The sequence below is a fragment of the Cetorhinus maximus genome, chromosome 13 (genome assembly GCF_964194155.1).
Source record: "Cetorhinus maximus chromosome 13, sCetMax3.hap1.1, whole genome shotgun sequence".
NCBI lineage: Eukaryota > Metazoa > Chordata > Chondrichthyes > Lamniformes > Cetorhinidae > Cetorhinus > Cetorhinus maximus.
This window is the reverse complement of record NC_135891.1, coordinates 108566511-108591736: the sequence shown is the minus strand read 5'-3', so window position 1 is coordinate 108591736 and position 25226 is coordinate 108566511. Positions and strand designations below refer to the sequence as shown.

At 46.8% G+C, this 25226-nt stretch overlaps 1 protein-coding gene across 7 annotated transcripts in view; it reads right to left on the bottom strand.

The window, feature by feature from the left end:
• Positions 1-1175: 1175 nt before the first annotated feature.
• The window catches only part of LOC144688932 (transducin-like enhancer protein 1), a 173447-nt gene continuing 149396 nt past the window's right edge, over positions 1176-25226 (bottom strand). For all 7 annotated transcript variants that reach the window (XM_078555971.1, XM_078555970.1, XM_078555972.1 and 4 more), the window contains 4 exons: positions 22282-22429; positions 12975-13125; positions 6929-7005; positions 1176-4426 (listed from right to left, as the gene is read on the bottom strand). In XM_078555971.1, coding sequence (XP_078412097.1) covers positions 4319-4426; positions 6929-7005; positions 12975-13125; positions 22282-22429 — 484 coding nt within the window. In that variant the 3' untranslated portion in view covers positions 1176-4318. The remainder of the gene's footprint in view (positions 4427-6928; positions 7006-12974; positions 13126-22281; positions 22430-25226) is intronic.

The window sequence follows — 25226 nt, the reverse complement described above, 5'->3', positions numbered from 1 at the left end:
TGGATGGAGTTTAATGTCCCCCCCCCCACCTCCTCCCCAGTGCTGGGAGGGCCATGGAATTGGGCAGGTATGGGGTGGAGGCTTCCTACAATTAAGCTTGGGACATGGAAGGTCCACCCCTTCAGCAGTAAGGCCCTTAAGTGGCACATATCGGCAAGCCGCTATTCCCTGGCACAACTATCTGCAGTCAGGGAGGGGATGTGAGGGCCTCAGCTGTGGAGAGCCATGTGGGCAACAAGGGCAGCCTCCTGCAAACACACCCCATCTTCACAACCTTGCCTGACTGGCCCCGGCGATGCACTCCACTTGCCCCGGTTCCAGGGCATCCATCAATGTTCCAGCCCCTGGGCTTGCTGCAATGCCAGCTGTGGCCATGACTCCCAGTGGTGCTGCTAGAACTTAAGAGCCACCAGTCTCTAATTAGTTGATTAATTGGAGGTGGAATCCTCATCACAATGGCCCCAGCAACCCAGATGTGCCCGAATGGGATTAAATCCCATCGGGGCTCACGGTAAAGGCTGCAGTGGGGTTTCCACTGGCTTTCCGTCTGGTGGACAGGGCCACTACTATGGTCATTAAATTCAGCCCTACAATCCCTAGTTCTAGGCAGGGGGAAAGGCCTTGGCTTTTAACTTGGCAGCTAATTTGCACATGGCTAAAGATCACAAACAGCAAGAGACCCTGGCCAACCTGTTCTGATGGCGCTGGTTGAGAAATAAATTGGGAAAACCTCCCCACTCTTCTTCACAACTTGCCATAGGATCTTTGATATCCACCCAAAATGCCGGGGTGGGAAGGGGGAAGGTAATGGAAAGGGGCTCCAGTTATTTAAAGGCTCAACCAAAAAATCGCATCTAAGACAATGCTGCATGCTCTCAGTTCTGGTGTGCCAAACTTCATGATGTACTCAAGTCTTGCAATGCAGCTTGAACCTATAATCTTCAGGGTCAGAGGAGAAAGTACGATCAATGAGCCAAACTGGTACTGTTTTCCCTCCAATACAAGTGAGGGAATATTGGGTAAATGTACACGTCCCAGCACCAGTCTTCATAGATCAGGACCATCAACCTTTCTGAAAGTTGATTAGCATTTAGCTGGGCTTGTCTATTTTTGTCACTCTTTGCAATAGAGAAGTTGACAAGTCTAATTAAAGAGACATAATAAAAATACAGACATCACATACAAAATAGTTTATTGGGAATTTAAATGAATTAACTACAAATTCATCCCAAACTGGGATGCAAAAGCATGAAAGATGGAAGGGTTTTGGGACATTACAAATCACCATATTGGGCAACAAAAAAACAATGTTGGTATTACAGAAGAATTTAGCAATTTCTTTCCTCCATAAGAAAGGCTCGAGGCACAGTCACCAAAGAGAATATACAAGTGGATAATTAGGGCACACAATGTATACAGTCAGTCATTAATTTTAACTGTGGAGGCAAAAAAAAAAGTGTACAACCTTCTAGCATTGCAGACATCCATAATACAAAGAGGAAGTGACTCAACCAAGGTAGTGACCAGCTGCCCATGGACCTGAACTGGCCAGAGCTGGTGTTGACTGTAGCAGACTCTTTGCTGTAGGTTTTACTGAAGAGTGTGGCCCTCACAGTAACTTTTTAATGCTCCGATTCCGTTGCTATGGTGTGCACGCCATCCCTAGTACTTGAACCAGAAGCATCCACATTTAGCTTCGGAACAGGCCAAAATGGGAAGGTGACAGAGGACGAGAAAGCAAGAGGGAAAAAACGGTCTATAACATAGTCATAAACAGATATAATGAATGGAAAAGGGTTGGAATAAAATATGTAAGTGTGACATAGCAGGACTGTTTATTTGGTTTACGCTCTGCTATACATGCTACTCGACAGTTTTTTCCCAACTTTTTGGGAAAAGATCCCAACTTTCTCATTCCCTGAAGACCCACAACATTGCCCAAATTAGTCACTTCTCAGGGAATAGCTGCACTCGACTATTTTCCCCAAAGGGGCAAAAATCCGATGCTAAGCATGCACGTTTGTAAGTGTTTAAAAATAAAGTCACCAACCTACAGGCTGTTCATTTTGGTCCATCTGGGAAATGCAAAGAGTTATTTGAAACTTCATGTCATAAAGCTGGGTGGGCAATGACAGGACCATTGAGAGCCCCTTTGAACCCCCACATTAAAGCTCCCGGGAAACAGGCTGCAACATTCCATTAGTAAGATCCCGTACAATTTACTTTCAAAAGCCAATGAAAACCGGGTTAGTAAGTGCGCTTCCAGACCAGAAGTGAAGCATGCAGGCCAGGAAGGACCCAGTTTGATCATTGACCTGATCACTGTGCTGAATTAGCTGATTTTAGGGTTAGCAAGTGGCACTCCAATTGGCCTCAGGACTAATTTTGAGGAGGGTGTGGTTTGGGGAGAAATAAGGTGGGAGAATTGGACTTTGGTTCTTATTCCAGATCACTAGCAACTTCTGCTGGAATGTAGGCTTGGTCAGATGTCAGGAGCTCGCACAGACAGTAGCCTCCCAGGTCTGGTAGTCTTATGGGGACACACCGGTCAGGCACACACAAAAGATTGGGAAAAATACTGGAAAGTAAATAATGTGGAACTGTCTTTGTGCAAGGAGTCAGCATTCTGATGAATGGTGAGTTGCAAGGGCACTGAGGAAGGAAGCAGGAAAAAAATATTATCGACATCATTGCTTTTAAATGTTGTGGGTGGGTAAGAAAGGAATAGGAGAGAAAACACATTAAATGGCACATATCACACTCATTGCTCTCAAGCCCAGTGTCTGAATTGGAACTATTAGGCTACATTGCAAGTTAGAGAAGGAAAAAGCATCACCCTATTGCAAACAGGATAGGACACTTCGCCTAAAATTGACAGGCCATCTCATTGCAATAGCTGTCCACTTGCTTTGAAGGAAAAAAATGTCCAAAAGTAAAGAAATCCAAAATCCTTTTTTTAAAAAAAAAAGCATGATGATTTCCCTTCCAAACCCAAACTGCGTTGGCAATAGCATCATACTGTCTTCCATTATATTAACAACATTATTCAATGGCTGTAGCCCTAGTTTCAGAAAACAAAAATGGAATAAAAGTTCAGCTTCTAAACCCAACTGTACATGGATGGACTCTAATGGCTTGTGATCCTCCAGTTGAAAACGGTGTGGATTCCTTTCACTTGTGCTGTGGAATATAGGCATCCACAGTGTATTCAGTAGCTCGTCAGCTCCTGGACAACGGTTGTACCCACAAGGGACATAAATATATAAACTATTTTTTGGTGAATGGAATATATTGATGGTTCAACTTCTTTTTTTTTTTGAATTCTATAAACAGTCTATTTCATGACATCACATTTATGGTCTACTGCACTAAGTGCAATCCCTGTGCTCTCCGCTTGCTTCCCCAAAGATTTACCTACAGCTTAACCAAAAGATGGATTGCTCCATAGGCAATGTCCGCAGTGTGGCAATCTTTTTGCACAATGGTGTTAATTATAGTCTTTGGCATGGCAGAGAATTAGCCATGCCAGTTGGTAGGCAAGAGTATCATATCAATGAAAGCCTTGAACTAAGAGTGGGCAAATACAACCTGGAGCCAAATTTTCAAAACAGGCAGCTCCTATGGTCACACTTGACCATCTGTCTATAGAAAGCTTACATTTAAAAACGCTAGTTTATATTAGTGGGGGGTGGTGGGAGTGATTAGGAAAGAGAGGAGAGCGAACCAGGGTTTCCTGTTTCACGCTGTTCTACGAAGAATGAACAGCACTCCATAAAAAAAATGCAGCTTCATAAATATGTTTTAAAGCCTAACTCATTGTGAAAATATTAGGACATAAAGTTCTGTTGCTGTAAAGACCTTCTCGGGTCCAAGGGGCAGCACGCTGATGGGGAGTTACCACTGACTTAAAAATCAAGCAGCTTCATATTCCTCCCCCCCCACCCCATCAAATGACCAAACCGAACAATGGATTTTAAAGTTACAGATAGCAAAAATGAAGAAAAAAAAAATTTACAATTAATGTTACCCAAAACATTAACATCAAATCTGGAGTTAGCTGGGCTGAGTAGAGAAACCCTTCCTCTTCAGTTGAGCATCCACCATTTTGGTCTACTCATATATCCTCTTTTGTCAAAGCAAGTCAAAGTTAAATTTCAACATCCAAGTCAAGGCCACATCAGATAGTCTTCCAGCAAGGACAGAGACTCCATTAAACGTGATCCTTGGGTAATATGGTTCACCGATCCAGGTTCAAGGTCTCTTCTCAAGGTTAAAGGCTCCCCCGCCATTGCATCTCCTCCAATAAAGAATTGACTCCTCAGTAAATTACTTCATACACCGTGGCCTTCTTGTCCCCCGAGCCAGTAACAACATATTGGTCATCAACGGAGATGTCGCAGCATAGCACAGACGATGATTCTTTGGACTGAAAGAAAAAAAAAAGTCACCACCAGCAATAATATCAACAACTTATATTTATAAAGCACCTTTAATGTAATAAAGTGCCCCGAGTCACGTAAGGAGAGGATAAGTAAACAGAGAATTCAGGCAACTGGAAGCAGCAATGCAGTACAATATTTAAACTTTTATTGTAACTGAATGGCACTGTAGTTTAACCAACTGAATTCCTCTCGCACGAAGGCATCAACTCTTGACTAGGATACGGTTCCACAGGCACTGGCAGCTGCGACAGTGCCTCAGTGCCATTTTTCCCATGGCGAAGCCAAGACAGTGAGCATTGTTGTGCTATTCCACCCAAGGACTGTCTTGCCCCACCTTGAAATCTGCCAGGTACCTACATGGCTTTTCCATCAGAAACCAATGAACAGGAATCAGGATTGGGAGCTCTGCTGATTTCTACCCTTCCTAACCAAAGGTCAATGAGACAAATTGCAGCAGCAGCGCTACTGTTCCTTCAGCCGAGATCAGTTAATTCAAGCTACTGTTCTATCAAAGTGCCAGCACAGGCACAGTGGGCCGAATGGCCACCTTTTGCACTAAGCTTCTATAAACTCAGCACAGATCATGGATCAAATCTGGGGTCTTCTGTTGTGCCCATCTTAGTGGCCACTTGGAGGAGCACATGTCGTGTAATGGGTTAATAGAATAGGTATGCTAATGAGTGATGTAGGCTATGATGTACCCGTGACATAAGCAGTCAAATGTGAGCGACTCTGTATAGCAGACGAGCAGCATTCAGAGATGTGCCTACTCAGTAATTCACTTTGTATTTATTGTACATAATGTAAATAAACTAGTTTTAAGTAAATACTCGAGTCAGACTACAGTCCCACTTCATAAGATACAAGGCCTAGCATGTCCATCAAACAGTGCATGCACCACTTGCATTCAAGAGTCTCAAACTAATTGTAACCTACAATTTAGGGAAAAATGAAGTTACACCTTACCTCCCTCCCAGTATTCTTTCCGACTGCTATTCTGGAAGGTCCATGGTCATAGGCCAATTTTCAACAGTCAAAAGCATCAGCCTTGACTAGGGAGACAATAGGCGATTACAATATCACCCCATCACCCTTACTGAGATCAACCAACTGAGAATAGAATGGGGATTGAGCCTGGAAACTCCTTGGCTTACATGGTTTGCTCAAGTGGGCAAATGCATCACATTGCACGAGCCCAAGATACACATTAGAGACAGTTCTTGAAAGAACAGGTCTTGTGCTGGTGAAGAGTGTACTGCTTTTATTTTTGCAAGTGTGAAGCAGTCTGCCTCAATCAGCACAAGTGTGTTTGAATGATGCACTTTGAGAATTTAAGAAAACATTTCCCCCTCATCAACCATAAGACATTTAAAAAAAAACAAATGTGAATTATTCTTAGTGACTGAAAAGAGCCGGCAATGCCATTTTGTACAAAATATGCTACTCAAGGAGGGTAATCCTGCAGTACAAGTGCAGATGTGCAATTGTCCTTTGATTCTCTCAAAAGGAGACTGTTCCTGATGTCAGGGTTCCCACGAGAGGGGAAAGCAGACGAGTAAAGGGGGTAAAAGAAATCAGTAAGTAGGGATAAAGCTCAGAAAGGGTGTATTACCCAAGGGCAGACTAGCACATCTTTGCATGATTCAAGTGCAACATCAACACAATGTATCTGGAAAACCTTTAATGAATAAGTACGTGCCAAACTTTCCTGGCTATAGTACCCAAAAATGTATTTTCCCTTCAGTTCCTCACATGAGCTTACAAGTCAAATCAAAGGCCATTTTCAACCAGGGAGCAGGTAGTATCTAAAATCAGCAGGGGCTGGATTTTGCCCTTGGCGAGGTTGGGCAGGGATGGTCAGAATGCCGATCGCCGCCGATGATTGGCTCCGCACCGCGATTTCATGCAGGCGGGACAGTTAAAGGCCCACCCAGAGTGGAACACGAGCGGCAGCGCTGACGGCTGCCTGTGCGGGCGGGTGGGGGCGGGGAGGAGGGTGAGCGGGCCTGACGTACAGTTCGCGCATGCGGGCGAAAGAGCGCTTCAGTCTCCCTCAGGCACGGAGCTGCTTTAAAAAAAAAATAAAGAAAATAAAAATGGCATAAAACATGTCTGCCTCATGTGACTCTGTCACATGAGCTGGGACATTTTTTTGAATTTTAAAATAAAACTTTTATTTGATGTTTATTTGCTTTAGGAAACCTTGTGGATGAGGTTTCCTAAAAAAATGTAAAGGCCGCTTGGCCTTTTCGCCTGCCCACTAACCGTTAGATTGGACAGGCAGCGTAAATTTCACTCTAATTAGCTTCTTAACGGCCTTAAATGGCCTTGTAATTGTCGGTGGGCGTACTGCCGACTCCGACGCGTCATTTTACCGTGGGCGTGTCAGGCGGGTGCCCGCACGCCAAGCGTAATATTCAGCCCCAGGTGTAAGATGCGTTCCCAGCAAGCAGTCCCAGTTAAAATCCTCCACAGTCGTCTCTTACCTGGAATATACTTGCTCCGTACGGTACTCTCCATGCATTTAGAAGGTTGTCTTTTCCAGTGCTTACAAACCATTTACCTGAAATGGAGACGGAGAGAGTCAGCGCACAGATGGTCTAGCTTTGAACAGAGGAAGACCCTGCCTGCAGCCATTTTCAACGAGAGCCTCAACATCCGAAGCCCCTTTGTGAATCACAGCTAGAGCAGCTTCCTATTTGTCCTCCCCTGGTTCATTTTGGTTTTAAACAAGAAAAAGCACAATCACGTTAGTGAAATTGGGGGTTGGCCAAGAGGAATTGCCAAGCCTGACAGCAGGAAAGAGTTGGATGTCAGAAGAAATGGTCTTTAACCCAGGCCATTACAACACTGTGCGTGTTCATTCACCTCCCTTGCACTTTCTCTCAAGGAATCAACAGTCTTCAATTTACATTTAACTTGCTTGATGGAAAAACACATTTAATTGGTGTTGAACTGATTCGTTTAAAAGACCCTCACAGTAATGATGCTTTTATTTTTCTCCCAACAACCTCCCCACCACACTGGTCACTTTTAGGGATTCATTGCTAAACCAAGTGAGAGACAGTAACACAATTTGCTCTCAGGCTGTGCAAATTGCACCCAAATAATATGATAAAAGCTCAATGCAACTTATTCACCTTCTCTCTAGTGGACGAGGAAAAAATTGGAAAACAAAATACCAGATTAACATGAAAAAGCACCTCTAGTCTAACCAGTGGCACCATTCCGATCGAGAATCTCCAGCGCAGTTATACAATTAAAGCTGAATCAAGCAATTGTTCAGAGTCTAATAATATCAATGTATTGGTAATTACATTGTCAAGGTCCAATAACAATCTTCTTGTTGACTGGCAATTACATTGTATAGCAATTATATTGTTAAGAAAACTGCTTGTAAAAACGGTGATGGGCATTGGTTCGCCTATAAATGGGAATAGCTGTGATGCCCAGTGTGGACACTGCAGAGCTATCTTGAGAATAAACCCGCTTGAGGTAAAAGACTAGCTTTGGATGCATTCTTCCATGACAGACACGTATTGTGGGGAAATAATAGTTGATCTACACCAGAATTGCATTTCAAGTGGGCTGATCATTTTAAGAGAAAGGGATCTTGAAGATTATTAGAGGCTCTGTTTGCGGATGTCACGTAATGTTGGTAACTGACCACATTATACATAGTCACCTAACGTTACACGCACAGCATTATCTGTTGGTGCAATATCGATGGAATCCAGAGACTACCAAATTGCTTTTAATACCAAATAGATCTACCTACATTAAGCTGAGTGACAAAATCTCTCTTCTTTCCCAAAGTTGTGTTTCAGGAATGGTTCCGCAGGCTCAATACTCACTCAAGCCTCTGTCCTTGCGCATCATGTTTGATTGTAATCCTCCAGGACTCTTCGGTCTCCGAGGGCCAACTACACTTTCCAACAACAGCTGGAATGGGCAGCCTGAGGGAAACCCCAGTTCTATTCACTTTGCTCAATCTCACTCCTGGACCAGCCAACTGCCTGTAGTCCATCACTCCACAAGATCTAGCAATATCTGGCTCATTCAAGGCTCAGCTACCTTTTGGAAAATGCAATGCATAAAACTGCACACTGTAGTTTATATGATAGCTTTGCAGATGAGGGTAAATCGAGGATTTTGATTGATTAGATTCCTAATGAACCTGCTCGGCGATAACGTACAGCTTCTCTTCCACATAATATGAAAGAATATTGCCAATGACAACACTGCGACATTTCCCTTTAGTTTTCTTAATCTTGGACAGGATTTATCTAGCTGCTGCTGACATCAGCAGTTGAGAGGCAAAGCAACTCTTCTGTTTCCAAAGGTCCTCCAATACCTACAAGAGTCGGTGGCGGTGAGGTAGCACTACATGTGTAGCAGCAAAAACGCCAACCAGTCAGCCAAAAATAAGGGTGGTCATTGTTTTCTGCCTATGAGAAAGCGGAGTAGCTTTAAAGACAGTGCTCAGTGGCTTATATGGATCTTCTTCAGCCAGCGTTGAATAGGGAATCATCCTCTGACTATGACCACTTGCTTCCCTTCTTCTTCCTTCACCCACTGTTGACTGTATCCCTTCAGCCCCCAAGGCACCCCCACCCCTGGAATTTTCTTATTCAGCCCCACTGTCTACCTGTCTCTCTCTCTGTCTCCTTTCCAGACCCGTTTTTGAAACTTAGTCTCTGACTCAGCTTTTGATCATGTCTTCCTCCTCTTCTTCTGACTCAGCATCTATTTCTTCCCTTAGATTCCTGAAGTGGCTTGGAGTGTTTTGTCCACAGTAAAGACCTTAATAAATAGTTGTTATCCTTGTGCAGGAGGCAGAAACAATGCTGCAGAACAACAATTTTCAAACACCTTTTCCAAGATCTCTGTATTTCCCCCAATTCTGGCCACTTTAGTGTCCCTGATCTTAAACCGCTTACCAGTGGCTATGTCTTCAGCTGCCTAGGCCCTAAATTTTGAAATTCTCTCCCTAAACCTTTCAGTTCATCTCTCTCTTTTCTCCTTCACAATAGTCCTTAAAGCCTACTTTTGGCCAAACTTTGGTCATCTGTCCTAATATCTCCTTAAACGGCTCGAGGTCAAATTTTGTTTGATTACACTCCTGTCAAGTTCCTATGGACATTTCACGATGTTAATAAAAATGATAGTAGTGCAAATTGTTGGTATTTGAATTTGGTAATACTAAAATGACGAGGTAGTGGCTCAATTTTAAGCTACGCCATCTCGAAAACTGCTTTCCTATGAAATCAAAATTCGTCACTGGTATCGACCCACTTTACCGGTAACAATGCTGCCATCCCATCTGCCTGAGCAACAGAATACGGAGCTCAAAACAAAACAATAGCCTCTTTCCTCAACACAATCTGAGAAAATTAGAGGGGGTTTGGCAATTTCCCAGCAAAGTTCAAAGTAAAACTGGACTGTGTCATTTAAAGGAAGGAAACAAATCTTGTTGCCACTGGCAGATGTGAATGCTGCATTTCAAATTTTTATTTTTCAAAATAAAGCCACCAAAATTCACTGATTGGTCTTATAAGACCATAAATGGGGGAGCAGGAATGAGCTATTTGGCTCTGACGCCTACTCTGCCATTCAGCAAGATCATGACTGATCTTCTGCCTTGGCTACACCTTATCCCCATATCCCTCCATTCCCTCAGTATCCAAAATTCTGTCAATCCCCCATATCACTCCATTCCCTTAGTATCCAAAAACCTGTCAATCCCGCACTATCCCCATATCCCTCCATTCCCTTAGTATCCAAAACTCTCGTCAATCTTACCACTGTTAAGACTTTTTATCAAATAACGTGTCTCAAACGATAGGGTGGCAACCAATTTCAGAGAGACTAATGGTTTCATTGAAAAATTGCTTTAAGAAGTTATAACTGATTCAGTACGGAAGCACAGTGTCCCTAGCCTCAAGAGCTCTGTCACAGGGTCTAAATGTAACTGGAGGGGAGGATGAGATGTAAACAAGAAAGTGAAGCAATTCTGCAAACATAATTATATATAATTAATTAACCTGAAGTGTACAATTAATTAAATTACTGGGCCATGCATAGTCTTTGACCCTTTAGCAATTTTATGATGCAAGTGACAGCTGAAAGTAAAATGCTCTACACAAATGAAATGAACAGAGCGCAGTAAATAAATAATTGCCCAAAACAAAATTAACAACAAATAACTTGTGGGCATATCAGTCAAGGATCTTCCTATTTAAAGACAGTCCCTCATTTTATGTGGAAGAATCAGCTTTTGTGAGACTAAAATGTTTCATCTTACGCACTGGAACGATCGGCGAGGTGAGCCAGTTCCCTCTAGTGGCAGAAAATCATACTTCAAATCACTCAACACGTGCAGTGCTGAGCCCTCCACTTTCTACTCGGCCTGTGCAGAAAGCTTCATTTCGGTTTTTTTTTCCAAAAACCAACATATCGACACACTTAACGAAAAGACAAACTGCAGCCTGTACATTTGTGGACGACTGTGACGGTCACTTCATTGGCTTCACAGGATACAAGCAACTTATTATTTCAAATGGGTGAAAGACCCCTTTAAAAGGTAGCATGCTAAAGCAGCGACCGTCTGTATGCTGGTATCAGATGGTATAAATTCAAGGCCATCGTATTTAATCTGAAAACTAATGTTGTAATCCCTTTCCCCCCTGAATACGGTGTCATTGGTCTGTATCACAACCACGCTTTTCACATGTTCATTACATGCATGGTTCACTTAAAGCTTAAGGGTAAACATACACACTTCTATTCAAATGTTTCGCAGTACAGTGGGGAGGAATTAGCTTGCTATCAGCTCATTCTGCTTTATAAATGATCTGTTCACTGCTGACGTTCAGCCCATTCATTTGTACAATTGTGTTGCAGCACAAGGAATAAAATTCTCAAGTTGCCTTAATTTGACTGCTTCAGATCCCTTTTAGCTATTCTTTCCCAACCAACCCCTCCCTCCCTCCCAAGTTATCCATTGCACCATAGCTTTAATTTTATTTTGAAAGGAGTTAGGAGGGGAGAGCTGGTGTAGTTCAGCAGGATGCACCATGATTGAATTGTTCTTTTACTCTATTGTCCTCAAATCCCACCTCTCAAATCACTCGTCACAACTAGTTAAATGCCCACTAAGGCTAATAATGAGAACCCAAGGCTACTGGGAACATTAGAATTAATTCTAATCTCTTACTTACCCATCAGTGTGGTTAGTGCATGAATGAGCCTGTCAGGCGACCTGTTCCTTGACCTATAGCCAACAACCCTCAAGTCATTCCTATGGTCATAAATAGACTAGCAAGAATTGATCAGTAGGAAGCAAACGGCTAGAGGCCATACAAGAATACATCTTGCATATACATTTTTTGTTCCAAATGGTGCTCATATAACAAATCTCCCTGTTGCCCATTCCAACCTCTGTAAATAGCACAAATTCTGAAAATTGGAGGCCCCATTGTGTCACTGATAAGAAGCCCAAGCCAATAATTACCAGCCCAACCCAACGAGGCAAAAAACCTGCCACCACCCACCTCCCCCACGAGTCACTGTAGAGGCTTAATCTGCAATCAGCAGTCCTGTCTCTCTCCAGCAAGATTATTTAGGGGAGGAGGAGTGGAATAGGAAGGAAAGAAAAAGGGTATTAATTTTTCAGAATTAAAAACTATGGGAGGTATGTTTTAAAGGATTTTCCTCTTATGGAATGCAAGAGAACGACTGAGTGGGAGAAGTTGTAGTTCTACATTATCATGCCATGATTATTGGGCATATTAACGAGAGAGTGGTTATAGTCAGTCACCTTCCAAGCCACTTTCACCTTCCTACTGCTTAGATTGCCCACATTAAAAGCAGGTTACAGTTTAATCAGTGGGAATGGTCTGAAATGAACAGAAAGGCAACAACAAATGGAAGCTGAGTTTCAAGGCTCCTTCCCACAAATGAAAGGCACAAGGTTAAAGCCACTCTTAAAACTGCCTTCTGGGCACCACCCCCTCGGGAAGGAGATATTGGACTTGGATGGGGTGCAGCACAGATTCAGAATGATAACTGGGCTAAGTGAGTTAAACTATGAGGACAAGTCGTGTAGACTAAGCTTGCATTCGCTCAACTAGAGAAGATTAAGGCATGATCTAATTGAGGTGTCGAAGATGATCAAAGAATTTGATATGGGAAAAGACAGTGAAACTCCTTCCTCTCGTGGTAGGGCAGGGAGTCCAAACAAAGAGGAATAAGGTTGAAACTAGAGCTGGGCCATTCAGGGGCGATGTCAGGGAGCATTTCTCCACGCAAAATATAATGAGAATCTGGAACTTTCTCCCCCAAAACGATGTTGCGTCTAAGTCAATTGAAAATTTCAAAACAGAGATCGAATAGACTTTTGAGAAGTTAGGGTGTTAAAGATCATGGAAATCAAGGTGGATTGATGGATTTAAGAAACAGATCAGCCACAAACTGACAGGTTTGAAAAGCTGAATGCCCACACAGTTTCAATATCGCAGAATTAGTTCTTACCACAATAGGCAAATTTGAGTGACAAAACACAGCTCTCATGAAGGTGAAGCTGATATTTATCCGGTTTGTTGACATGTAAAACCTCTACATTGCTGCTCTCTGTGCCGACAGCTAGCCATCCCCCTGTTGGGCAACATCCTAGTGCAAAGATCTGGGGAAGAAGAGGGAAAAATTAGTGTTAAAAGATCGATTTTACTTATAACACGCAATAGTCTACCCTCATGTTGGGCTAGATGTGAATTGACCAGAACAGACAGGGAGAGTCCGGTCTATAAAGCAGATTACTGATGTATTATCAAAGTACAAAGCAACAAGAGATAAGTGGAGACCTTTATTTGGTATTAGAAATAGAATCAGCGTTAATGAAATAAATGTGCAGCCACCATCTTAGAGCAGCTGAACTTTCATTTTTGTAGATATGTTGATTTTTCTATGTTGGCAGCATCTCGAATGCCTCAAGACACAATTGGATTAACATGCCATGATTATTGGGCATATTAAAGAGAGAGACAACAGACAATTGTGAAAGAAGACTTGGAAAGTGAAAGTCAGCATCTCAAAAACTATAATATACATCTTAAGAATAAACACATGGTCATTAAAGCTGTTCATCGCAATGGTTTTTAAACTGACCAGATGAATGAATTCATGAGGAGCCTGCCCAGTGGTTTTCAATGCCAGTTCGTCTCAATCAGCATGAACTAGTTGGGACCAAATATTTTAAAGATAGTATTAGAGTAAAAATACTACCTCTCTGTATAGAGCAAATATGGCCATATAGCCAATGTCATGAAACTGTCGCTTGTTGAAGAATTGCAAGAAAATCATATTGAGGAGAGTCAGGTTCAGTTGCCTTACAATATGATGCTGTGTCATTTTTCTGTTTGCACCTTCTAATTACTACCAACGTCTCATCATTAAAACAATCTGGCACAATTCCAAATCTTCAGAAGGCTAGGTTTAGTTAAATATAAAAGGAAAGCCTCAAGTCTGTGACTGAGTGGTGTTGTTGACCTCTTCAAATGCTATGAAAGTGAAAAATGGGACAGATCTCAATCACTATAATGAGTTCTCAGATCTGCAGAATCCTAGGATCTGGATTTCCACTTCAGCCAGTTCCCAAATAGCCAATATATCACCAGAATCTGACACAGGGATAAGCAATGTCTCCACTGGCATCACTGTCAGCCAATGAGTTGGACGATAAGACTCTCAGCCAAACAGTCCATTTTACAACAAAAAAAAAGGCCTATTTACTCAGCAAACAGAACCTATTTAAACTGCACACTACAGCAAACAATCTACAGAGTCTATTTAGACAAAGAGCCTCTATGCCCTACAGCAAATCAGACCTCATGACTGAAGCAGGGTAGATTCTCCAGCAAATGCAGAGAGTGGAGCTGAATAATAATACAAATGATATGCATAAATTCAATCCCAGTCACTGGCAGCAGTGCGATTTCCAGGGCGTGACTGACTGGGAGGGAGGATTACCCAGTCATCCTAGCCTAGCATAGTGGTGTCACTAAATTCAACCAAGGACTGGAGGGAGAAACCTCACCCCAAACCCATCAAACTGATTTCATCTGGTAGCAAGACACTCAACGGCCCTGTAGACCAGAGGTGTCAAAAATGAAATGGGAGAAAGCAAATTAGAATTGGAGCATGGGACAGGATATTCCCCCTTCTTCATTACTCTGTGCATATTGGGAGTGGGAATCTAGGCTCTTAATTAAAGCAGGGCTGAAAAAAAAATCACTGAAGATATCTCCCAAGATAGAAACTAATCCCGAGCTATAGAAACACTATTCCCAACAAAAGAGAATCCAACCATCTCCCCTTTACATTCAACAACATTAACATCGTTGAATCTCCCACCATCAAAATTCTGAGTGTTCCCATTGACCAGAATACTGACTGGACTAGCTATATAAATATTGTGGCTGCAAGAGTAGGTCAGAGGCTGGGAATTCTACAGTGATTAACTCACCTCCTGACTCCCCAAAGCCTGTCCATCATCTACAAGGCCCAAGTCAGGAGTGTGATGGAATACGCTCCACTTGCCTGGATGAGTGCAACTCCCAACAACACTCAAGGAGCTTGATACCATTCAGGACAAAGCAGCCCACTTGATTGGCACCCCAGCCACCAACTTAAAACAATTCATTCCCTCCGTCACCAGCACTGCAGCAACTCATTAAGGCTTCTTCAAAGCACCTTCCAAACCCGTAAACTCTACCACCTAGAATGACAAGGGCAGAAGGTGCTTAGGAATACCTCCACCTCCAAGTTCCCCTACAAGTCACACACCATTCTGATTTGGAACTATATCAGTTCTTTCACTGTGTCAAAATCCTGATACTCCCTCCCTACACATCATGGACAGCAGCAGTCCCTCCCTACACTTCATGGGCAGCAGTAGTCCCTCCCTACTCCCTCCCTACACAACATGGACAGCAGCAGTCCCTCCCTACTCCCTCCCTACACTACAGGGACAGCAGCAGTCCCTCCCTACACTACATGGGCAGCAGCAGTCCCTCCCTACTCCCTCCCTACACTACATGGGCAGCAGAAGTCCCTCCCTACACTACATGGGCAGCAGCAGTCCCTCCCTACTCCCTCCCTACACTACATGGGCAGCAGCAGTCCCTCCCTACACTACATGGGCAGCAGCAGTCCCTCCCTACTCCCTCCCTACACTACATGGACAGCAGCAGTCCCTCCCTACACTACATGGGCAGCAGCAGTCCCTCCCTACTCCCTCCCTACACCACATGGACAGCAGCAGTCCCTCCCTACTCCCTCCCTACACTACATGGGCAGCAGCAGTCCCTCCCTACACTACATGGACAGCAGCAGTCCCTCCCTACTCCCTCCCTACACTACATGGGCAGCAGCAGTCCCTCCCTACACTACATGGGCAGCAGCAGTCCCTCCCTACACTACATGGGCAGCAGCAGTCCCTCCCTACACTACATGGACAGCAGCAGTCCCTCCCTACTCCCTCCCTACACCACATGGACAGCAGCAGTCCCTCCCTACATTACATGGGCAGCAGCAGTCCCTCCCTACTCCCTCCCTACACAACATGGACAGCAGCAGTCCCTCCCTACTCCCTCCCTACACCACATGGACAGCAGCAGTCCCTCCCTACACTACATGGACAGCAGCAGTCCCTCCCTACTCCCTCCCTACACTACATGGACAGCAGCAGTCCCTCCCTACACTACATGGACAGCAGCAGTCCCTCCCTACTCCCTCCCTACACTACATGGACAGCAGCAGTCCCTCCCTACACTACATGGACAGCAGCAGTCCCTCCCTACTCCCTCCCTACACTACATGGACAGCAGCAGTCCCTCCCCACACTACATGGACAGCAGCAGTCCCTCCCGACTCCCTCCCTACACTACATGGACAGCAGCAGTCCCTCCCTACACTACATGGGCAGCAGCAGTCCCTCCCTACTCCCTCCCTACACTACATGGACAGCAGCAGTCCCTCCCTACACTACATGGACAGCAGCAGTCCCTCCCTACTCCCTCCCTACACCACATGGACAGCAGCAGTCCCTCCCTACTCCCTCCCTACACTACATGGACAGCAGCAGTCCCTCCCTACACTACATGGACAGCAGCAGTCCCTCCCTACACTACATGGACAGCAGCAGTCCCTCCCTACTCCCTCCCTACACTACATGGACAGCAGCAGTCCCTCCCTACACTACATGGACAGCAGCAGTCCCTCCCTACACTACATGGACAGCAGCAGTCCCTCCCTACACTACATGGGCAGCAGCAGTCCCTCCCTACTCCCTCCCTACACTACATGGACAGCAGCAGTCCCTCCCTACACTACATGGGCAGCAGCAGTCCCTCCCTACACTACATGGACAGCAGCAGTCCCTCCCTACTCCCTCCCTACACTACATGGACAGCAGCAGTCCCTCCCTACTCCCTCCCTACACTACATGGACAGCAGCAGTCCCTCCCTACTCCCTCCCTACACTACATGGGCAGCAGCAGTCCCTCCCTACACTACATGGACAGCAGCAGTCCCTCCCTACTCCCTCCCTACACTACATGGACAGCAGCAGTCCCTCCCTACACTACATGGACAGCAGCAGTCCCTCCCTACTCCCTCCCTACACTACATGGACAGCAGCAGTCCCTCCCTACTCCCTCCCTACACTACATGGGCAGCAGCAGTCCCTCCCTACACTACATGGACAGCAGCAGTCCCTCCCTACTCCCTCCCTACACTACATGGGCAGCAGCAGTCCCTCCCTACACTACATGGACAGCAGCAGTCCCTCCCTACACTACATGGACAGCAGCAGTCCCTCCCTACTCCCTCCCTACACTACATGGACAGCAGCAGTCCCTCCCTACTCCCTCCCTACACTACATGGACAGCAGCAGTCCCTCCCTACTCCCTCCCTACACTACATGGACAGCAGCAGTCCCTCCCTACTCCCTCCCTACACTACATGGGCAGCAGCAGTCCCTCCCTACACTACATGGGCAGCAGCAGTCCCTCCCTACACTACATGGACAGCAGCAGTCCCTCCCTACTCCCTCCCTACACTACATGGACAGCAGCAGTCCCTCCCTACACTACATGGACAGCAGCAGTCCCTCCCTACTCCCTCCCTACACTACATGGACAGCAGCAGTCCCTCCCTACACTACATGGGCAGCAGCAGTCCCTCCCTACACTACATGGACAGCAGCAGTCCCTCCCTACTCCCTCCCTACACTACATGGGCAGCAGCAGTCCCTCCCTACACTACATGGGCAGCAGCAGTCCCTCCCTACACTACATGGACAGCAGCAATCCCTCCCTACACAACATGGACAGCAGCAGTCCCTCCCTACACTACATGGACAGCAGCAGTCCCTCCCTACACTACATGGACAGCAGCAGTCCCTCCCTACTCCCTCCCTACACTACATGGGCAGCAGCAGTCCCTCCCTACACTACATGGGCAGCAGCAGTCCCTCCCTACTCCCTCCCTACACCACATGGACAGCAGCAGTCCCTCCCTACACTACATGGACAGCAGCAGTCCCTCCCTACACTACATGGGCAGCAGCAGTCCCTCCCTACACTACATGGACAGCAGCAGTCCCTCCCTACTCCCTCCCTACACTACATGGACAGCAGCAGTCCCTCCCTACACCACATGGACAGCAGCAGTCCCTCCCTACTCCCTCCCTACACTACATGGACAGCAGCAGTCCCTCCCTACACTACATGGGCAGCAGCAGTCCCTCCCTACTCCCTCCCTACACCACATGGACAGCAGCAGTCCCTCCCTACTCCCTCCCTACACTACATGGACAGCAGCAGTCCCTCCCTACACTACATGGACAGCAGCAGTCCCTCCCTACTCCCTCCCTACACCACATGGACAGCAGCAGTCCCTCCCTACTCCCTCCCTACACTACATGGACAGCAGCAGTCCCTCCCTACACTACATGGACAGCAGCAGTCCCTCCCTACACTACATGGGCAGCAGCAGTCCCTCCCTACTCCCTCCCTACACCACATGGACAGCAGCAGTCCCTCCCTACTCCCTCCCTACACTACATGGACAGCAGCAGTCCCTCCCTACACTACATGGGCAGCAGCAGTCCCTCCCTACACTACATGGACAGCAGCAGTCCCTCCCTACTCCCTCCCTACACTACATGGGCAGCAGCAGTCCCTCCCTACACTACATAGACAGCAGCAGTCCCTCCCTACACTACATGGGCAGCAGCAGTCCCTCCCTACACTACATGGACAGCAGCAGTCCCTCCCTACTCCCTCCCTACACTACATGGGCAGCAGCAGTCCCTCCCTACACTACATAGACAGCAGCAGTCCCTCCCTACACTACATGGGCAGCAGCAGTCCCTCCCTACACTACATGGACAGCAGCAGTCCCTCCCTACTCCCTCCCTACACTACATGGGCAGCAGCAGTCCCTCCCTACACTACATGGACAGCAGCAGTCCCTCCCTACACTACATGGGCAGCAGCAGTCCCTCCCTACACTACATGGACAGCAGCAGTCCCTCCCTACACTACATGGGCAGCAGCAGTCCCTCCCTACACTACATGGGCAGCAGCAGTCCCTCCCTACTCCCTCCCTACACTACATGGGCAGCAGCAGTCCCTCCCTACACTACATGGACAGCAGCAGTCCCTCCCTACACTACATGGACAGCAGCAGTCCCTCCCTACTCCCTCCCTACACTACATGGACAGCAGCAGTCCCTCCCTACACTACATGGGCAGCAGCAGTCCCTCCCTACTCCCTCCCTACACTACATGGACAGCAGCAGTCCCTCCCTACACTACATGGGCAGCAGCAGTCCCTCCCTACACTACATGGACAGCAGCAGTCCCTCCCTACACCACATGGGCAGCAGCAGTCCCTCCCTACTCCCTCCCTACACCACATGGGCAGCAGCAGTCCCTCCCTACACTACATGGGCAGCAGCAGTCCCTCCCTACACTACATGGACAGCAGCAGTCCCTCCCTACACTACATGGGCAGCAGCAGTCCCTCCCTACACTACATGGGCAGCAGCAGTCCCTCCCTACTCCCTCCCTACACTACATGGGCAGCAGCAGTCCCTCCCTACACTACATGGACAGCAGCAGTCCCTCCCTACACTACATGGGCAACAGCAGTCCCTCCCTACACTACATGGACAGCAGCAGTCCCTCCCTACTCCCTCCCTACACTACATGGGCAGCAGCAGTCCCTCCCTACACTACATGGACAGCAGCAGTCCCTCCCTACTCCCTCCCTACACTACATGGACAGCAGCAGTCCCTCCCTACACTACATGGACAGCAGCAGTCCCTCCCTACACTACATGGGCAGCAGCAGTCCCTCCCTACACTACATGGACAGCAGCAGTCCCTCCCTACTCCCTCCCTACACTACATGGACAGCAGCAGTCCCTCCCTACTCCCTCCCTACACTACATGGACAGCAGCAGTCCCTCCCTACTCCCTCCCTACACTACATGGACAGCAGCAGTCCCTCCCTACTCCCTCCCTACACTACATGGGCAGCAGCAGTCCCTCCCTACACTACATGGACAGCAGCAGTCCCTCCCTACACTACATGGGCAGCAGCAGTCCCTCCCTACTCCCTCCCTACACTACATGGACAGCAGCAGTCCCTCCCTACACTACATGGGACAGCAGCAGTCCCTCCCTACTCCCTCCCTACACTACATGGGCAGCAGCAGTCCCTCCCTACACTACATGGGACAGCAGCAGTCCCTCCCTACACTACATGGACAGCAGCAGTCCCTCCCTACACTACATGGACAGCAGCAGTCCCTCCCTACTCCCTCCCTACACTACATGGACAGCAGCAGTCCCTCCCTACACTACATGGACAGCAGCAGTCCCTCCCTACTCCCTCCCTACACTACATGGACAGCAGCAGTCCCTCCCTACTCCCTCCCTACACTACATGGACAGCAGCAGTCCCTCCCTACACTACATGGACAGCAGCAGTCCCTCCCTACACTACATGGACAGCAGCAGTCCCTCCCTACTCCCTCCCTACACTACATGGGCAGCAGCAGTCCCTCCCTACACTACATGGACAGCAGCAGTCCCTCCCTACTCCCTCCCTACACTACATGGACAGCAGCAGTCCCTCCCTACACTACATGGGCAGCAGCAGTCCCTCCCTACACTACATGGGCAGCAGCAGTCCCTCCCTACACTACATGGGCAGCAGCAGTCCCTCCCTACACTACATGGGCAGCAGCAGTCCCTCCCTACACTACATGGACAGCAGCAGTCCCTCCCTACACTACATGGGCAGCAGCAGTCCCTCCCTACACTACATGGGCAGCAGCAGTCCCTCCCTACACTACATGGGCAGCAGCAGTCCCTCCCTACACTACATGGACAGCAGCAGTCCCTCCCTACTCCCTCCCTACACTACATGGACAGCAGCAGTCCCTCCCTACACTACATGGACAGCAGCAGTCCCTCCCTACACTACATGGACAGCAGCAGTCCCTCCCTACACTACATGGACAGCAGCAGTCCCTCCCTACTCCCTCCCTACACTACATGGACAGCAGCAGTCCCTCCCTACACTACATGGACAGCAGCAGTCCCTCCCTACTCCCTCCCTACACAACATGGACAGCAACAGTCCCTCCCTACACTACATGGACAGCAGCAGTCCCTCCCTACTCCCTCCCTACACAACATGGACAGCAGCAGTCCCTCCCTACACAACATGGACAGCAGCAGTCCCTCCCTACACAACATGGACAGCAGCAGTCCCTCCCTACACTACATGGACAGCAGCAGTCCCTCCCTACTCCCTCCCTACACTACATGGGCAGCAGCAGTCCCTCCCTACTCCCTCCCTACACTACATGGACAGCAGCAGTCCCTCCCTACACTACATGGACAGCAGCAGTCCCTCCCTACACTACATGGACAGCAGCAGTCCCTCCCTACACTACATGGGCAGCAGCAGTCCCTCCCTACACTACATGGGCAGCAGCAGTCCCTCCCTACACTACATGGACAGCAGCAGTCCCTCCCTACTCCCTCCCTACACTACATGGACAGCAGCAGTCCCTCCCTACTCCCTCCCTACACTACATGGACAGCAGCAGTCCCTCCCTACACTACATGGGCAGCAGCAGTCCCTCCCTACTCCCTCCCTACACTACATGGACAGCAACAGTCCAAGGTGGCAGCTCATCACCACCTTCTCCAGGGGATTTAAGGGTGGATAATAAATGGTGGCCTCACCAGCAATGCTCACATTCCATGAATGATTTTTAAAAAAAATCAAGTTAATCCATTGCATTTAACACACAATTTCCCACTACTGACAAAACGTAATCCACATGGACAAGTGACTATCAGTAAGAGGTAGAGCAAAGTTGCTACTAAACATGATGATTTTACTCCAATTCATCATATTAGAGAATGGGTTGAATATGGGATTGTTCCCACAATTCAATGTGCTCCATGTTTCTGACTTAACCACCCCCCCCCCCACTCAAGATACCGACTGGATTCTGGTCAGTGCCTATGAAAGGTTGAAAGTGAGGGTGGGAAAAAAAAAGAGGCCTCATCACCCTCAGCTTCTCCACCACCTAGCAACATACTGACAGCAAGAATTGAGAGAGGCTTAATCAGGAAATAATGCATAGCTCGGGGAGCCCAGGATTAAAGAAAGATACGCTAGATAGGGGCAAGATGGGAGTAGGCCCTTTAGCAACAAACCTCCTCATATTTGCCAGCAGACCCGATGTACCTGTGATGCAAAATCATGTTGGTGCACCTGGCGTCCCTCCCTAAGGTCCCAGCACCTGACCGTGTTGTCCAGTGCTCCAGTCCATAGCTTGGTCCCATCATTAGAAATGTCGGTGCAGCTGACACCATCGGAGTGGCCTTGGAACTGCCTGAGTTCAAAAAAAACCAATCAGAAATACAGTTTACACCATATTCAATTATAAAAGAAACACAACTTCACAACACTGATATACAGCATACCTAAAGCTAAATGCCAAACCTGCTCCCTGAAAAGAAACCAAAGCTTCACTTAAAAGACTGGAAGCTAGTTTTTTGAAAACCAATGATCACAGACCAAAAGTGCACTGTGCAAATGCCATCAGTTTAGAGAAGCCAACCAAAAAAATCCATTGAAGAAATGCATGTCATCATTATTGCCTTAGGATCAAGACGATTACTAATCACACATTAATAATTGGAATGTTGTCAACATGCATTCTTTAGAAGTACTTTAATGGTTTAACCTTGAAAGTGACTTCCTCGAGTTCTTTCGGTTATCAGCCCTAAATCAGTGTTTACAGATACTTCAGTGTTTGGTTTACAGTCTCCAGCTCACCAATAAGGGGATGCCTCATCAAACTTATAGAAAACTTGGTCAAAAACGCCTGAATACTACTATTTTTATTCAGCTCACTGTAGGAATCTGCCCTCAATCGTCCTTCCGAATTACTCTTACTTCAGCCACTAGGAGGTGCAAGAGTACAGCCCGGGGAAATTGTCCCTTCTCACTGTGGAGAAAGTGTCTGACCTCACTCCTGCGGACTGCGTGATAAGAGAGCAAGTGTGGGTGGTGGGTGGGGTGGGGTGGGGGGGGAATGCAAGGGAGTTGAAATTTTTAAAGCACCATGCAAGTATGTACGATTGGGCAACTGGAACCTGCAGCATTGAACACAATCTTAATGACCTAAAATAAATCCTTGAGCATGGATGCGAGCAGCATTGTGCTGTATCAACACAGATATTTTGGAACAATATATCATTTTTATGAGGTAAGAATTGTTAAAATAACGGAGGGAGGTGGAGTGGGGGGTGATGGTGAGGGTTGATTTGGCATTTGTGTACAATTCTAAAAAAATAATTCTCATCTTGTTTGAAAAATTCCAAAAGGAAAAAATACCACGTTGACTAATTCCTTCACTCACATAAATAAATAAAACGACTTGGATATTGGAATGCGGAGTAAAATTCCAAAATTTACTGACGATACCAAACTTGGAGGAGTGGCAAACAGGAGTGGCAAACAGTGAGGATGATACCAATTGGCTGTAACAGGACATTGATAGGCCCCCACAATGGGTAGATGGAATTTATCAGTGAAGCGTGTGGGTGATGCATTTTGGCAGGTGTTAGAGGGGGAGGCAAGTTAGACATAATGACACAATTCTAAAGTATGTGCAGGGACAGACGCTTGGGAGCTCACACAAATAGATTTTTGAAGTTAGCAGGACCTATTGAGAGAGTAATAAAGCAAAACATGTGGAATCTTGGGCTTCATAAGTAGAGGTATTGAGTACAAATGCAGGGAGATTTATAAAGCTCCGATTAGACTGCAAATAGAGCATTGCACCCAGTTCTGACCACCGAACCTTAGATGGATGTGAAGGTCCTCGAGAGGAGATTTACCAGAATGGTTCCAAGGATGAGTGAATTTAGCTTACAAAGTTAGGTCAGAGAAGCTGGGGTTGTTCTCCTTGGATCAAAGGAGATTGAAGAGCGATCTGATAGAGGTCACGTTATGACAGGTTTAGATAAGGTCGACAAAGAAAAGCTGCCCCTGATGGTACAAGGACTAGGGGACACAGATTTAAGATTTTGGGCAAAGGATGTGAAGAAGAAGAAGATTCAGAGATGTTCAATGATTTCAAAAGGAAATTGAGGGAAATAAATTTCCAGAGCTATGGAGATACAGTGGGAGAAACTGAACTGGCTGGATTGCGCAACAGAAAGCAGCGTGGACATGATGGGCTGAATGGCCTGCTTCTGTGCTATAATGTCACTATGTCTCTAAGGCTCAAGGCTGGGTTCTGCCAAGTTCCATATTTATAATATGATTCTTCAACAGCACCTCCCAAGCCCACAACCCCTACTACCTAAAAGACCAAGGGCAGCAGACACTTGGGAACACCTTCACCTGTAAAGTTCTTCTCCAAGTCGCACACATTCCTGACTTGGAACTGGATCAACATTCCTTCATTGTCGATGGGTCAAATTGCTCGGTGTGAATGTGCCTGCACCACACAGACTGCTTAGGTTCAAGAAGGTGGTTCACCACCATCTTCTCAAGGGCAATTAGGGATGGGCAGTTCGGATGAAGGGTCATACGGACTCGAAACGTTAACTGTGTTCCTCTCCGCAGATGCTGTCAGACCTGCTGAGTTTTTCCAGCTATTTTTGTTTTTGTTAGGGATGGGCAGTAACAGCTGGCCTTTGCTATGATGCCCACATCCCATTAATGAACAAAAATAAAAGTACAGCCTGTCAGAGGTGCCGTGTGGCCACATGTAGCGTGAATTAGTTTATCTTGGAGGGTTGTGTATTTTAGTGCATTTGATTCCCAAAGACAGGACAGGATTCTAAATCAGGCCTGAGCACGTGTCCGCTTATCCAACGACTGGAACGCTATCTAACTTGCAGGAAAGGCAAAACTATTGTGGTGGGGGTGGAGTGTGTGGATGGAAAAAAAAATGAGAATGGTTGTGTGTGAACAGTGACATAACCCGATGACAAATTACTTGTGGTCTTAGCATTGTGGCAACCAAATGCGTTCAACAGGAAATACAGATGCCAGGGGTACAAAGGTCATGTGTGAGTAGAGTGAGTGAGCAATTTGGTTTCCTCCCTGTTATTGTTTAAGATTTTAAAATACTTGTGTCAAGACATCATGGTTATTGTGTGCAGAGGACTCCA